The sequence below is a fragment of the Leucoraja erinacea genome, chromosome 27 (assembly GCF_028641065.1).
Source record: "Leucoraja erinacea ecotype New England chromosome 27, Leri_hhj_1, whole genome shotgun sequence".
Taxonomy (NCBI): domain Eukaryota; kingdom Metazoa; phylum Chordata; class Chondrichthyes; order Rajiformes; family Rajidae; genus Leucoraja; species Leucoraja erinaceus.
Window position 1 is genome coordinate 4,083,746 of NC_073403.1, and position 15,806 is coordinate 4,099,551.

Genomic DNA, 15,806 nt, shown 5'->3' on the forward strand with positions numbered 1-15,806 from the left:
TGATGCCTATGATGAGATAAATAGACTTTTCCTCTTATCTCTGCTTTTCGATGTTATACTCTAATTAAATTCCTACCGCTCTACTATGCAAGCCTAAACAATCCACAAATCTGCAGAAGGGTCCCGACCCAAAACCTTACCCATTCCTTCTGTCCAGGGATGCTGCCTGTCCCCTGCTGAGTTACTCCAGCATTTTGTGTCTATCTTCAATCTAAAACAACTCCTGGCAACACCGTATAAATCTCCTTTGCACCCTCTCTAGAGTCATCTCACTTTCCTGTTAAATAGTGATGAGAATTTGTATGCATTTGTAAGGTTACTGGCTGTAGCCTTATTAATATCTTATGACTTTGCTGTGCTGCCTGGGACAAAGGCAAAGATGCATGCATCCTCACACCACCTTACCTACTTCAGCCAGAGTCTTCACAGATTCATGCATACTCGCACTATACCCCTTTGGCAGTCTACATCTCCAGTACGCTACATGTATTCCTCTGCCTCGCTTGCCTTTCCCATGTTCGTACACAATCATCTGGACTGAAGTCCATCTGCTCCTTTACAGACCAGTCCACAACATGACTCTCACTCCAGAATATTAAAAATGTATCCTCCGTATCCCGCATTATCCACTCATCAAAACAAATTAAAAACATTAAAAAAGTATACACGTATACACTATGATGCATATACAGTGGTGTCAACTAGTGCAATCATAGAAAAAATATTGTTTTAAAGATTTTAATAAAAAGCTCAACATTTTCAATGTTTAAAAAGGCAAGATACTGAAATGAACATTGATTCATGGATCAGAGTTTAATATTAAAAATGCTTTTGTTATCTAAAGCCATGATTTTACAATGTTGTACTTAGTAGGAGATATATGTTCGTTCATTCGCTATCACGGAAACATGAAAATAGCAAAGGACAATAAAAAAAGAACTGTGTCGTGAAAATGCAAAGTCAAAAACATTATTTTTATCGTTAGCGCTGGGAATTTCTTTTGAACACTTTTTATACGAGCTCTGTTTTATATCCAAAAGAAAGATGCTTGTACTGTAAGAACAAGATTTACTGTGATACAACCCACTGCAGTATATCTGCAGAGCTGTTTTTGGAATCCCTGATGGCTTGCGTAGGGATCATACTGTCCTTGGATTTAAGCATGTGATCCAACCTCATTCCTGAAACATAGGATAGGTCCTTTTCCCACACAAACAGAAAGTATACATCCTCCCTAAACATTTTATGGATAATCTGGAATAGAAACATATAATCTGCTTGTCTTTCATACTTTGTAAAATAAGACATGTAAAATGTTAAATGAAACCCAATATTTACTAATTAACAAAATTATACCTTTATCATTTGCAAAATGTAATATATATGTATAATTGTATACATATATATTAAATGTTGCAAATGATAAAGGTATAATTTTGTTAAAGGTACAAGTTAAATCTGATTAACTGCAGAAAAAAAGCCTAAGAGATGTATAATATTATTGTTTTGTGATCAACTTGTTTTTTTAAAAGATAATCCAGAAAATCAAGTGAGTATATTATGTATATTATATATATAATTATAGAAAATGCAAAATATTATTCTCACGATTTTCTGGATTATCTTTTAAAAAAACAAGTTGATCACAAAACGATAATAATATAAATCTTTTAGGCTTTTTTCTGCAGTTAATCAGTATCACCAAATCACAATGACTAAAACCAATAAAATAACATTGAGAAAGAGGTCACCAATACAAATAAGAGTAAAATGCGATTTTGTGAAGAATGTTCAGTCACAGAGCTGTCTCGCAGATACCACTCCTATTTAAAAAGGTAATCTCCTCCCTGACCTCTGCCAAGCTCTCTCCTAAACTAACAATGTAGAAATACATGAGAACTGCTCAAATAGGTGAGCTTTCTGGCCTCCCTGCCTTCTCTGTAAGAAAAGTCTCTGCTATCTGTTCAACGTCTCCCAACAGGCTTGTTTAATACTTGTTAATAAAACTACTGGGGTACTACACAGCTCCAAATTTACCATCGTGTTCAAGTACCGACAAATTATTATTCCTTGTTTTAATATAATGAAGAATACTGATCAGAATAAACCACAAATTGGCACATTTTTTAAACCAAGTATTTTGGAACTATCTGGAACTAGTGCAAACTACTGGTTCTGCAAAATTATAAAATGTAGATAATAATCAATTTTTTGAAATCTCCAGGAGCATACGGTAAGAGTCACAAAACAGTGGCATAGCTTTAGATTACCTTGTTTCGTTTATCTTCATTTCAAGTAGAGAACTTTCCATTTCTCTTTAGCTGTACCAGGTTTTACAAAATCCCATTGCTAACTCAGATTTATAATCTGGCCTGCAGTGAAGTAACTTGCCAGTTTCAGCTTGTCACTGTGCAAGAAAAATCTTCCTGTTCAGTGAACCGACGAGCAGCAGTTTTGCTTAATGATCATTTCATCAGAGTCTTCCTAGGGCTTTCAAAGTGACGTCAGATCTGGATCATTTTCCTACAGCTACATACACACTTCATTGGCAGTTCACTTTAACTACAGGGTTGTAGCCACACCCTTGACTGGCTTAGCCAGGAAAGCATACAGATGTATTTGGAAAGAGTTGCTGGAGACTTTTTAAAGTATAGTTACACTTCAAACATCAGCATGAGTTTTGCTCCCTATCTTTTCTTGTGGCCTCTCACTTCAGTGAATGCGATGGGATATTTTTCTTTAAATCAATGATTTAAAAAAATACCCTGCATCTAAAATATACGCAATATGGCTTTTTCTCAAACAACTTTATTGTGATTACAATATTTTCGTAGGAGTGAGATTTTGAAAGGATTCCAGATGAGGCATAGTTCATAGCCTATCATAATCTTCCCATGTTATTTTAATCCTTGAATGCCCCCATAATTATAAGGTCACAAGGCAATAAATCATAATTAAGATGATAATCTTAATTACAATAATATGATCTTGGGAGCCTTTGAGCTAATTTATTTTTAAAAGGAACTTAACAGAGGGAAACTAAAGTATTGACCAACATTCTAATCAGAATATTCTTCAATCTAGCCATATTCATATGTTAAAAATGACAGATCTCTTCTGAAAGTTGATTAACAACCCCCAATTCTAATCCATAAAAATAAAGTTCATGATGGGTGATAAAAGGATTCGATCATAATTCATCTTTACCTCAGCACCATTGTCCTGCATTAATATCCCTTGATTATTATAATATCCTAAATTCTACTAATCTCTATCATGAATAGACTGAAGACTGAGGCTCCGCAACTTTTGTGGGTGCAGTTTCAAAGATTTGTTTACTTCTGGGGGTAAAGATTTCTCATCTCTATCCTATCCAAATTCTTATTTTAAGATTGTGACACACAGTTCTCAACAACCAAGATTGATAAAATATCACACGTGTTTCTCCTGTCAATTTTGTCCATTTTATTCTTGTAAACTCGGAGAGAATGGAAGCCCTCTATGTCGTCTCGCCTAATATGACAAACATGCTATGTCGGGAATCAATTTTGGGAACCTCCCTTACATTGGCTCAATTCCAAGTACCTGTATATCCTTCCTTTGTGAAGCAGGTAAGATATTTCTAATGTGGTTTGCCCAACACCCCTATGCAATTGTAGCATACCACTATTCTGTACTCAAAACACCTTGCAACAAAGACCCACTTATAATTTTCCTTACTAATATATATTTGAATGTTGACTTGTAATGGTTCCTGCACAAAGACACCTCTGAACACAATCCCCTTCAAATAATCACCGTTTAAAGAAATTTTAACTGCCTTTCAATTTTTTTTCTACTTAAATGGATTAATTTATCTTTTTCCAAATTTCATGTCCTTGTCAAGATCCTCCTCAAGCCTCTCTCTGCATACTTCTCAGAGTTCACTTTGCCTCCCAGCTTTAGATGAGTGCCAAACACATATAATATAATCAGAGCAAGGATTGGGAGGGGCTTGAGGATATCTGCACCAAGGGGACGGGAGAGGAATGGAATGCAATAATTCACCCAGAGGGGAGAGAGCTCTGGTTAGATCAATCAGCAAGAGATTAGGGAAAACTTGGAGTGGGATTAGTCACAAAGGGGTTAGGGGAGACTTGTAATGGGATAAATCCAAGAGAATGTTTAAAGAAAATATCATCAGGGTGCCTTGGACTCCAAAGCTGTGGCCCTGTCACGATTAGATTGCTCTTTAAGTAATGAAGCAGAACATAAACATCTACTTGGAGCCTGCAGCAGTGTTTGAGACCAGCACTTAGTCCTCGAATGCAGAGGACAATTTTGCACAAGTGACATCAAAGCAAACACTGCCTGTAACTGATGTCATCTTGCAGACACAGTGGCCTCCGTGTTCGTTCACATCGTTAGAACAAAGCAACAGATGAAATCCGAGAAATGTACTATCTACCCACTAAGTACTCGAGTTATATTTAGTGGTTAGGGATTTGATAAAATTCTATCGCAAGGCACATAAAACAGTGCACTACATGAGAGAATTTCCTGACAATCCCATTTAAAAGCAGATATCAGAAGCAGGATCTTGCTCGCAGTTACGTTGCAAGCTGCATGTGAAATTTCAACTGCTCAGACAACAACTGACAATAATTTAAAGTAATTTAAAATCTGGACCGAAAACAGAAATGACCCAACTGTGCTCAGTTCAGTTGGGGTTGGTGTACATTCTGATAACACATTTGCGTTCACGTTGGGTTGGGCCATGCCATCTGTCTGGCTCAGTGCTTTATCAGTGCTGAACAATTTGCTTAGTATTATTGCATGTGAATAGTTTGTAGAGGAAGGAACTGCAGATGCTAGTTTAAACTGAAGATAGACACATAAAGCTGGAGTGACTCAGTGGGTCAGGATGCATACCTGGAGAAAAGGAATAGGTCTACAACATTTCAGGTCGAGACCCTTCTTGACCCAAAACGTCACCTATTCCTTTTCTCCAGAAATATTGCCTGACCCGCTGAGTTACTCCAGCTTTGGCGTCCATCTTTTTTTAATAGTATGTTTTGGATCGCTATGTTTGCAACAGTGGGTGGGAAATAAGTAATAATTCCTTGGAAAAAATCCAAAGTGATAGGGTAACTCAGCGAGTCTGGGTCAGGTTCCGATGCCTGTAGTCAGTTTGAGATTAGGCTGGATATTAATTCTATGCCAAAGCATACCTTTAGCTAGGCAGTGCATAGAGCACAACTAAAAACAGCATTAAAATGTCTAATACCAAACTGATACTCAATGTCAAGTTCAAACGGTCTGAGGAAGGGTCTTGACCCAAAACGTTGCCTATCCAAGTTCTCTGGAGATGCTCCCTGAACTGTTGAGTTACTACAGCATTATGTGTCCTTTTGTGTATAAAACCAGCATCTGCAGTTCTTTGTTTCTGCAAAAGGAAGTGGTTCTTGAGCAGTCAGCAGATTTTGCTGCATGTCTAAACAGGTAATAGGAGACAATCTACTTTGTTTATCTGTCCAAATCCTTAAGCCAAAGCCATTACAAAATATTATCTTTGGAATTTGCAGCCCAGTTCATCAGACATTGAGTCGGTCAAACCCTTTCCCCCCCGCCCCCCCAATTTGGATTTGGTGAAGTCTGCAGGTACAAACTGCAATCTCTAAATTTATGCTGAAGATACTGGTTAACATAGACACATTTGGCTACCAGAAATGGAATACTATGTTATTTTGAACCGATTATTTTTTCCGTTTTTTATTTTCATTACTTCTACACTAATGAGATAAAGTGGTACATTTATAATATTAAGAAACAATCTAAAAGGAAATAGTTTTAATAGATAGGTTTGCTGATAAATCCTATAATCCAAACTATTAGTTACAAACACATTTACATTACTTTATGTGAGCTATTTTGGCATAAAACCAGTATTCTAATACGCTGGGTTTTAATTTCAATAGTTTTATGCCAGCAAGAGGAACTATTTTCCAAGGAAATCTGGGTCAATTGTAATGAATCAAAATTCATTCAACTGGTCTAGCACAGAGTATAAAGAAAGATGATTAACTTACCACCTGCAGAATGTCTTCATCTTTGGGCATAACTGAGAGCTCCAATACATCATCGCTAAATACAGAGAAGATAAATACAGAAAAGCAATGTTTCATCTAATATTGACATCAAGTTTCATTAATAACATTTTATAATTTTATCTATGAAACTATGTTATAAACATTATATTAGCGAGTTTACGGTCTCATAAAAAGGAAATAAAGCAATAAATATAGTAAATATTTTCCTCTCAACAGCAGTACTCAAAAGGACAGTTCCAGCAAAACATAGAAACATAGAAATTAGGTGCAGGAGTAGGCCAATCGGCCCTTCGAGCCTGCACCGCCATTCAATATGATCATGGCTGATCATCAAACTCAGTATCCCGTACCTGCCTTCTCTCCATACCCTCTGATCCCCTTAGCCACAAGGGCCACATCTAACTCCCTCTTAAATATAGCCAATGAACTGGCCTCGACTACCCTCTGCGGCAGAGAGTTCCAGAGATTCACCACTCTCTGTGTGAATAACAACTTCTATCTGTACCTGTCAATTGAAAGCGGCTACATCTGGGAAGGAAATTATTGTGATCATCAGAAAGGTAAAATGTAATAATATTTATAATTGATAATGGGACTGGTAAGAAAGTGACAGTAGCCTAATTTCATAATTGGTCGGAAATGTTCAGGCAAACAAGGAATATGTAGCAAACCCAATACCTATCGTTCTAATAATCTGCATGGTGCATGGTATTACAGGAGATGCAAGGAACTGCAGATGTTGCCTTACAAAAAAAATACAAAGTGCTGGAGTAACTCAGTGGGACAGGCAGCATCTCTGATGGATATGGATAGACTAAAGAAGGGTCTCAACCACAAAAACGTCGCCTATCCATGTCTGACTGATTTATACCATGAAGTTTGAGCATTATCATACACATTTGCAGTAAAAGAGATTGTGTGATAATCACCTTGAATTTATTGAAATCAACAAAATTATTTATTGTATTTATATTTGTAACTTACCTATTTTGAATCAGAGATATCACTTGAGAATAAGTTTTGCCAATTATACTCTCTGCATTCACCTTAACAATCCGATCACCTGCAAATAAAAAAATGCTTTTATATAGCTTTTAAAAATTAAAATTGCTTTAAAAAAATTTAAACACGTTGCTTTTAAAAGCTTTAAAACTTTAAAATTTACCTTAAAAAAAAATGCTTGGAAGAGCAGAATTATTTACAAACTGAAATCCAAGTTAGCGTTTTGATGCCGATTTCATGTACGTGCATTTATAATTAAAACACCTCCATTATTGGAATATTCATAATGAAAACATAATATTCTCAACATCCTACATCCTACATCTTGGATAGGATCGACAGATAGCACAATGGGCTAAGAGTTCGGCTGGCGACCGGAAGGTAGCCGGTTCAAATCCCGCTTGGAGTGCATACTGTCGTTGTGTCCTTGGACAAGACACTTCACTCACCTTTGCCTGTAATGGAATGTTACGGCGGCAGGCGCGGGCACACCGCGACGCCCTGTGTCTCCCTTTCAAGGGAGATGCTAAAAATGCATTTCGTTGTCTCTGTACTGTACACTGACAATGACAATAAATTGAATCATTTCATTTCATATCACATTTTGAAAATCGTTCATTAACATGCTAACCCTTTACAATTTGAACATTAATTTGTTAGGCAGGGGAATCACAAATCTCAAATATGTAACGCTCATGTTATCCCCACTTCTGTCGCCTAGTACTCTTTGCAAATTGGCCTTGGCTTGTCTTTCTTTCACCCTTCATTTTTATTCTCGAAAAAGCTCAGAGCTTTATTTAGAAATTGGTGCATTGAATTTTTGAAGCACATGCTAGCTGGTGTATGTGCCCTCTGTAACCAATAATTTATAACCAATTGGTCACTCTATAACCAATTCACAAATTGTATTATTCACAAGCAGGGCACAAGAGTTGTTTCAAACGATTTTATCAATCATATATCTCTGTAGCAGGAGTTCAGTGTCATATGAATGTTGTGCTAATACATCCAAAAGCATTTTAGTCTTAAATGGTAATGAGCAAGTAAATAGTTAAAGGATGGAAGAGTGTCCAAGAATATCAAATCCTCCATCAAGGCAAGACCTAGCATGTAAATGTTGCAGATAAGACTCCAGCATCAGATGCCAGTCTCCAGTCAATTCAATCCGCTCCACATGATATAAAGCAGCTGCAAGTATTGGATGTAGAAAAGGCTAAAGGGCCTGTCCCACCTGGTCGTCATTTGTGCCTCATTTACGCATCATATGTAAAATCAGTCGACGAGTAGTTACGCGCGTAAATCACGCGTCATCATGCCGTCTGGTGCGCGTGACGTCATTAGAATACCCTGCGGCACGTGGCGACGCATGGTGACGTAACCATGCGGCACCACACGATACACGTGAGATGTCGGGACACAGCATGGGACGCTAATGCGTCAGAGTGCGTACCCAATGCGTCAGCGTGCGTACGCAATACGTCACGCAGGTGGCGCGCAAGGATTTCGTGCAGCGCGAAACCCTGGAACGGCGCGCGATACCGCGCACAACTCCACACTCCTCCACGCCTCTCCATGCGCCCGTCCCGCGCTACACACACGCTACCCGTGCATCACAACGCGTTGACCTATTTTACATAAGACGCGTAAATGAGGCGCAAATGACGGCCAAGTGGGACAGACCCTTAAGACCACACGCTATCCCAATGAAGCACTGAAGGTCCACACACCAGAATTAGCTGTGCTTACAACCAAGCTGTTCCAGTACAGTTACAACACATAGCATCCACACAACAATGTAAACAAATGTCCAGTTATGCCCTGTTCAGAAAAAGGAATACAAATCTAACCCAGCCAATCACTACCAAATTAGTCGATTCTCAATTGTCAACAAAGTAATGGAATTTATCAAGGAGAGTACTATCAATAATGCACACACTAATAATCTGCTACTGATGTCTGGTTTGGACCACATGGCACCACACCTTATCTCAGTATTAGTGCAGGCATGGACTAAGGAATGCGGTGCAAAAGTGCCCTGGTAAAACTTATGTCAAAGGGCATCAAAGGGAACACATCATTTTCTTCCTTTGTAAAAGGAACTATTGAAATCTGCTTTGAAAGTCAGATACGGGAGCGTTGCAGTGTAGTATCCTCGGTTCAATTATAATTTATCATCATCTATTTCAAAGAGTGTATTTATAACTAATTTGATTGAATATTAAAATGTTCATACAAGAAAAGTAGAAACAAGGAGCTGCAGATGCTGGTTTACAAAATAATGACACAAAGTGCTGGAGTAGCCCAGCGGGTCATGCTGCATGTCTGGAGAACATGGATAGGTGGCGGTTGAAGCCGGTTCTCTGGATACTTTCAAGAGAGAGCTTGATTGGGCTCTTAAAGATAGCAGTCAGGGGATATGGGGAGAAGGCAGGAACGGGGTACTGATTGGGGATGATCAGTCATGATCACATTGAATGGCGGTGGTGGCTCGAAGGGCCGAATGGCCTACTCCCGCACCTATTATCTATTGTCTATTGTGATGTTTTGGGTCGGGCCTTCTTCAGACTGATGTGAACGGGGGGGGGGGGGGGGGGGGGGGGGGGGTGGGAAGGGGTGAGGAAAGCTGGAAGAGAGATGGGGCAGGACAAAGCTGGCAGGTAATAGGCCGACGTAGGTGCGGGGGGTTATTTGATAGACAGAGATTGAACAGACAGAAGGTGTGAAGCAAAAAAGATTGAAGAGTTGATTCTAACATGCAGAATTGTAATTGCGTATCAATTCCATGATTTGTATCTCTCCCATCACAGAAACTTCCTTCAATATCAAATTCGACACCACCCTGGACATGCCCTCATTCACTAGTGCCATCGGTGAGGTGGTACCAGAGCTGGAAAAACATGACCATCGGGTTGAAGATTAGCTTCTTCCAACACCTATCAGGCTGTTGAACACTGCACAACACTAAACTCAGCAAATATGACTGTGTTTGGTTGCACTACAGACTTCTGTATTTGCATTTTTATAGTCACCTACTATCACAGTAATTAAATAATTATATTTTTGATTATTATATATGATCTGTGTGTTACAGTTTTAACAAGCCTATTCATAGATATAGAAAATAGGTGCAGGAGTAGGCCATTCGGCCCTTTGAGCCTGCACCGCCATTCAATATGATCATGGCTGATCATAATGATCAAACTCAGTATCCTGCACCTGCCTTCTCTCCATACTCCCTCATCCCTTTGTCCACAAGGGCCACATCTAACTCCCTCTTAAATATAGCCAATGAACTGACCTCAACTACCTTCTGTGGCAGAGAATTCCAGAGATTCACCACTCTCTGTGTGAAAAATGTTTTCCTCATCTCGGTCCTAAAAGATTTCCCCCTTATCCTTAAATTGTGACCCCTTGTTCTGGACTTCCCCAACATCGGGAACAATCTTCCTGCATCTAGCCTGTCCAACCCCTTAAGAATTTTGTAAGTTTCTATAAGATCCCCCCTCAATCTTCTAAATTCTAGCGAGTACAAGCCGAGTCTATTCGGTCTTTCTTCATATGAAAGTCTTGACATCCCAGGAATCAGTCTGGTGAACCTTCTCGGTACTCCCTCTATGGCAAGAATGTCTTTCCTCAGATTAGGAGACCAAAACTGTACGCAATACTCCAGGTGTGGTCTCACCAACACCCTGTACAACTACAGTAGAACCTCCCTGCTCTTATACTCAAATCCTTTTGCTATGAATGCTAACATACCATTCACTTTCTTCACTGCCTGCTGCACCTGCATGCCTACTTTTAATGACTGGTGTACCATGACACTCAGGTCTCGTTGCATCTCCCCTTTTCCTAATCGGCAACCTTTCAGATAATAGTCTACTTTCCTGTTTTTGCCACCAAAGTGGAAAACCTCACATTTATCCACATTATACTGCATATGCCATGTATTTGCAGTATAAAATCAAATCCAGGACAAACAGACTCAGGAATAGCTGCTTCCCGAGAATTATATCTACCATAAATTCAAATCCACACATGCACTGACTACACCGCCCAACACGGACTTCCATCTGTATATATGTATATATGTATGTAGCGCCGTAGAATTTGTGCACCTATTCCCCCCCCCCCATCTCCCTTCTGTTTTGTTTTTCTGTTTCTTGTTTTTTGTGTAAAATTGTATGTATGCACTGAGTACGAGCAGCTTTCAGTTTCACTGTACATGTATAGTGACAATAAATGGCATATCTATTTGCCCACTCACCCAGCCTATCCAAGTCAACTTGCAGCCTCCTAGCATCCTCCTCACAGCTAACACTGCCCCCCAGCTTCGTGTCATCCGCAAACTTGGAGATGTTGCATTCAATTCCCTCGTCCAAATCATTAATATATATTGTAAACAGCTGGGGTCCCAGCACTGAGCCTTGCGGTACCCCACTAGTCACTGTCTGCCATTGTGTAAAGGACCCGTTTACTCCTACTCTTTGCTTCCTGTCTGCCAGCCAGTTCTCTATCCACATCAATACTGAACCCCCATTACCGTGTGCTTTAAGTTTGTATACTAATCTCTTATGTGGGACCTTGTCGAAAGCCTTCTGAAAGTCCAGATATAACACATCCACTGGTTCTCCCTTATCCACTCTACTAGTTACATCCTCGAAAAATTCTATAAGATTCATCAGACATGATTTACCTTTCATAAATCCATTTCCAAATGTGCTGTTATCCCATCTTTAATAACTGATTCTAACAGTTTCCCTACTACCGATGTTAGACTAACTGGTCTGTAATTCCCCGTTTTCTCTCTCCCTCCCTTTTTAAAAAGTGGGGTTACATTAGCTACCCTCCAATCCTCAGGAACTACTCCAGAATCTAAAGAGTTTTGAAAGATTATCACTAATGCATCCACTATTTGTGGGGCTACTTCCTTAAGTACTCTCGGATGCAGCCTATCTGGCCCCGGGGATTTATCAGCCTTTAATCCATTCAATTTACCTAACACCACTTCCCGGCTAACCTGGATTTCACTCAGTTCCTCCACCTCAGTTGCAGCATGTAATAATTTCAATTTTACTGTTGTCGGTACAGATGATAATTAAACACTCTTGAATCCCGACCCCTTTGCACTTCATTTCTGGCCTTTAGCATCTTCAAATCTAATGATATGTATGTTGGCTGCCTGACATTCCATTGTCAAGCACTTAGTCGCTGGAATTACCTTCCTAAATCTCCCTGCCTCTATGTTATTTTCCTCCTTTAAGACTCGCTTTAAAACTTACCTCCATCTTAGCTATTTATGACAAATTTTGTTTGATTATGCTCCTGTGATAATAATGTTCTGGGATATATTACTACTTTAAAAGTGCTGATAAATACAGATTGATGTTATTGTACAAAGTATTTGAACAGAACTATGATTTCAGTGCATTTTAAATTATGGATTGGTCAAGCTATAATCAGCACTTCTGCCGTCCAATGACTGATGCATCCTTCATGTATAAGTCAATGACTATGACCATGCTATCTGATATTGGGAGATTTCATGCACACATTTGTATCCTCATCCAAAGTCTATTTTCAACCAGTCAATGATAAATTAATGAGGCTCCCTCATGATGCCCTCATCCAAAGGAATAACACCAACATAGTCCTTCCCTAACACCACATACATTTTGATCAATTACTTTAGCACAAGACAGCACAACAACATAGACTTGACCATTTCAATACCAATTGGACCTAAAAATAGCAAACACATTAATCCAAATGAACCATATCATCTCAAGTGTTAATGGCTGTCTTTTATATGAACAGCATTTAGTTAACATTATATTAACTAAGATGTGTAATTCAGTTATGAGAGACCTACTAAAAAATTGGTAGATGTATTTCATTAATATCAGAAGTACTATATACCAATAGTGTCTGAAAAAAAGAGACAAAGCGTTTCATCTCTGTACTTCTGACTAAGAAGAATATCAAGCAAAATGACTAGATTCGTACTCTACTGCCACAGTCTGATGTAAAATCAGGATTGGATTCGAGTCAAATGAACTAACATTTAAATTCAAAGCAATTATGCAACTACTTGCTGTTTTACTAGAAACAACTTGTATGATATCATCAGGATAAATCCAAGTAAACTGATATTAAATTATCAAACATGAGATTATTTTCTGGGATACTTGTGATACTTTGAATTCGTGTCGTCTGGTCAAATGAAAGTACCAACAAACATTTTCTGGTGACTATAAATACCACATAATTTCAAGCCATTTCATATTACCTGTACAAAGCCCAGCTTGATGTGCTGCTCCCCCTTCCTTTACACTTTTAACAAAAATGGTATCCATAGGTTCTGTTTGGCCTTTCTGACGTCCTGTGAAATAAATGAAGTCCATAATGTAACATTCCTGGATTAACTTCTTATGTTTCCACTCAAAACAGGCAATTTGGATTTTCTGATAGAATGGACCGACTATCTAAATGGCGTCAAGTTGGGAAAAGGGGAAGTACAACGGGACCTTGTACATCAGTCTATGAAAGTAAGCATGCAGGTACAGCAGGCAGTGAAGAAAACGAATGGCATGTTGGCCTTTATAACAAGAGGAATCGAATATAGGAGCAAAGAGGTCCTTCTGCAGTTGTACAGGGCCCTAGTGAGACCACACCTGGAGTATTGTGTGCAGTTTTGGTCCCCTAATTTGAGGAAGAACATTCTTGCTATTGAGGGAGTGCAGCGTAGGTTTACAAGGTTAATTCCTGGGATGGCGGGACTGTCATATGCTGAGAGAATGGAGCAGCTGGGCTTGTACACTCTGGAGTTTAGAAGGATGAGAGGATATCTCATTGAAAGATTTAAAATTGTTAAGGGTTTGGACACGCTAGAGACAGGGAACATGTTCCCGATGTTGGGGGAGTCCAGAACCGGGGACCACAGTTTAAGAATAAGAAGTAAGCCATTTAGAACGGAGACGAGGAAACACTTTTTCTCACAGAGAGTGGTGAGTCTTTGGAATTCTCTGCTGCAGAGGACGGTGGAGGCAGGTTCTCTGGATGCTTTCAAGAGAGAGCTAGATAGGGCTCTTAAAAATAGCGGAGTCAGGAGTCCAGAGCAGGAGAAGTAAAGAACAAAAAGATAAGGTCTATTTTTCATGTTTTAAAGTGGCTATAAAATGAAATGTACTTGCAGAATTCAACAATGCAAAGATTTATCCAATGGTGGAAAAGAGTGAAACTTCGGCAGCAACCCAAAGGTCTACATCACCAAGCCTTTTGCAGTAATTATCTAACATTCATGTGATCATCTTTGTACTGTGACATCAGTGTTAAGGGAAACATTGCCACAGAGATCAGAGAATGGTTTGGCCAATAGTATACTTGTATTGTATTGTATTGTAAGGGAGCACAATGACTAATGTGATTCAATTAAATGAGCCAGTGTTTGTGCCTCCATCCATGGAACACAAATAGCATCATTGTAGATTTATACAAAATGGCTTGGTAAAACATGAAAAGGAGTGAAGGTAGTGGCAAAAATCATATGGAAATAAATGGCAGATTAGTAAAATGGCAGAATTGTAAGATGATAGAAAACTTCAGGGCGAACATTTTAAGAAAACAATAATTAAGAAAGGAATAGAAATAAGAACTGACAATGTTGGAAATCTGAAAAACACACACACACACACACACAATAGGGGCATAATTAAGCCATTCGGCCTATCAAGTCTGCCCCACCATTCAATCATGTCTAATTTATCTTTCCCTCTCAACCTCATTCTCCCACCTTCTCTCCATAACCCCTGACACCCGTACTAATCAAGAATCTATCTATCTCTGCCTCAAAAAATAATCTTATCTATCTCTGTCTCTTATTTCAACAGCATTTTCTGTATCCACTACACAGATTAATATTCTGTCCAATATAATTTTAACTGGTTTGCTTTCTCAAGTGGCAATAGCTTGATATATAAATGATTAAGTTTATTGGACAAGTATTCACATACAAGGAATTTGCCTTGGTGCTCCGCCCGCAAGTGACAACATGACATACAGTGACAGTTAGGAAATGAGCAATAATGACATGTTTTTCTGAACAGCAACATTTGAGCGGTGTAGATCAGGTAATAGACTGATTTTTCTTTGGATATTTGGACAATTTCATTCGGTGTTAGTCAAAAGAAACTAAACTTAAATGTGAAATTGTGAGGCTTTTAATCCAATCGGGTTGTTATCAAATATTGCTTCCCTCATCTCTCACAGATTTGATTGATACGGTTATCTTATTCTAAAAACCTGGGAAACTTCAAAAGTGCTGCTATATTGATGTGGATTTTCAACAAATTGCTATCCTTTACAGAAATCACCTGGTTTGTTGAAGTTTGATCTTTAATGTCAGCTGTAAAATTGAAAATCTATTTGAAATACTCAAACAGTTAAAAGTCAACTCAAACTTGCAATGTTGAAGTTAATTCAGGTCAAGTCTTGCCTCATGTATAAAGCAGCAAATAATCATTTCAACAAAGAGCATTATCTGATTATAGATTATCTTCAACATAACCATGAATCAAATGATGACATCGATCAGTTTCCATTGCAAGTGTTAACAAGAAGTCTTGGGCAATGTCAAAATTCAATGGGTTCAATGAGATCAGCAGATCAGTCCAAACCTTACTAAATTCCTGCTGCACAGTATCTGATTATTTTTTTGTT

The 15,806-nt window shown here is 38.7% G+C and overlaps 1 protein-coding gene across 6 annotated transcripts in view; it reads right to left on the reverse strand.

Moving 5' to 3' along the window:
• LOC129710104 (rho GTPase-activating protein 23-like) overlaps positions 1-15,806 on the reverse strand; it is a 252,435-nt gene that overhangs the window by 72,724 nt on the left and 163,905 nt on the right. For 5 of the 6 annotated variants that reach the window (XM_055656832.1, XM_055656835.1, XM_055656834.1 and 2 more), the window contains 3 exons: positions 13,378-13,470; positions 7,074-7,152; positions 6,069-6,123 (listed from right to left, as the gene is read on the reverse strand). In XM_055656832.1, coding sequence (XP_055512807.1) covers positions 6,069-6,123; positions 7,074-7,152; positions 13,378-13,470 — 227 coding nt within the window. Of the gene's footprint in view, positions 1-2,270; positions 3,178-6,068; positions 6,124-7,073; positions 7,153-13,377; positions 13,471-15,806 lie in introns of those variants that run through there. The other variant, XM_055656836.1, reaches the window with a different exon arrangement.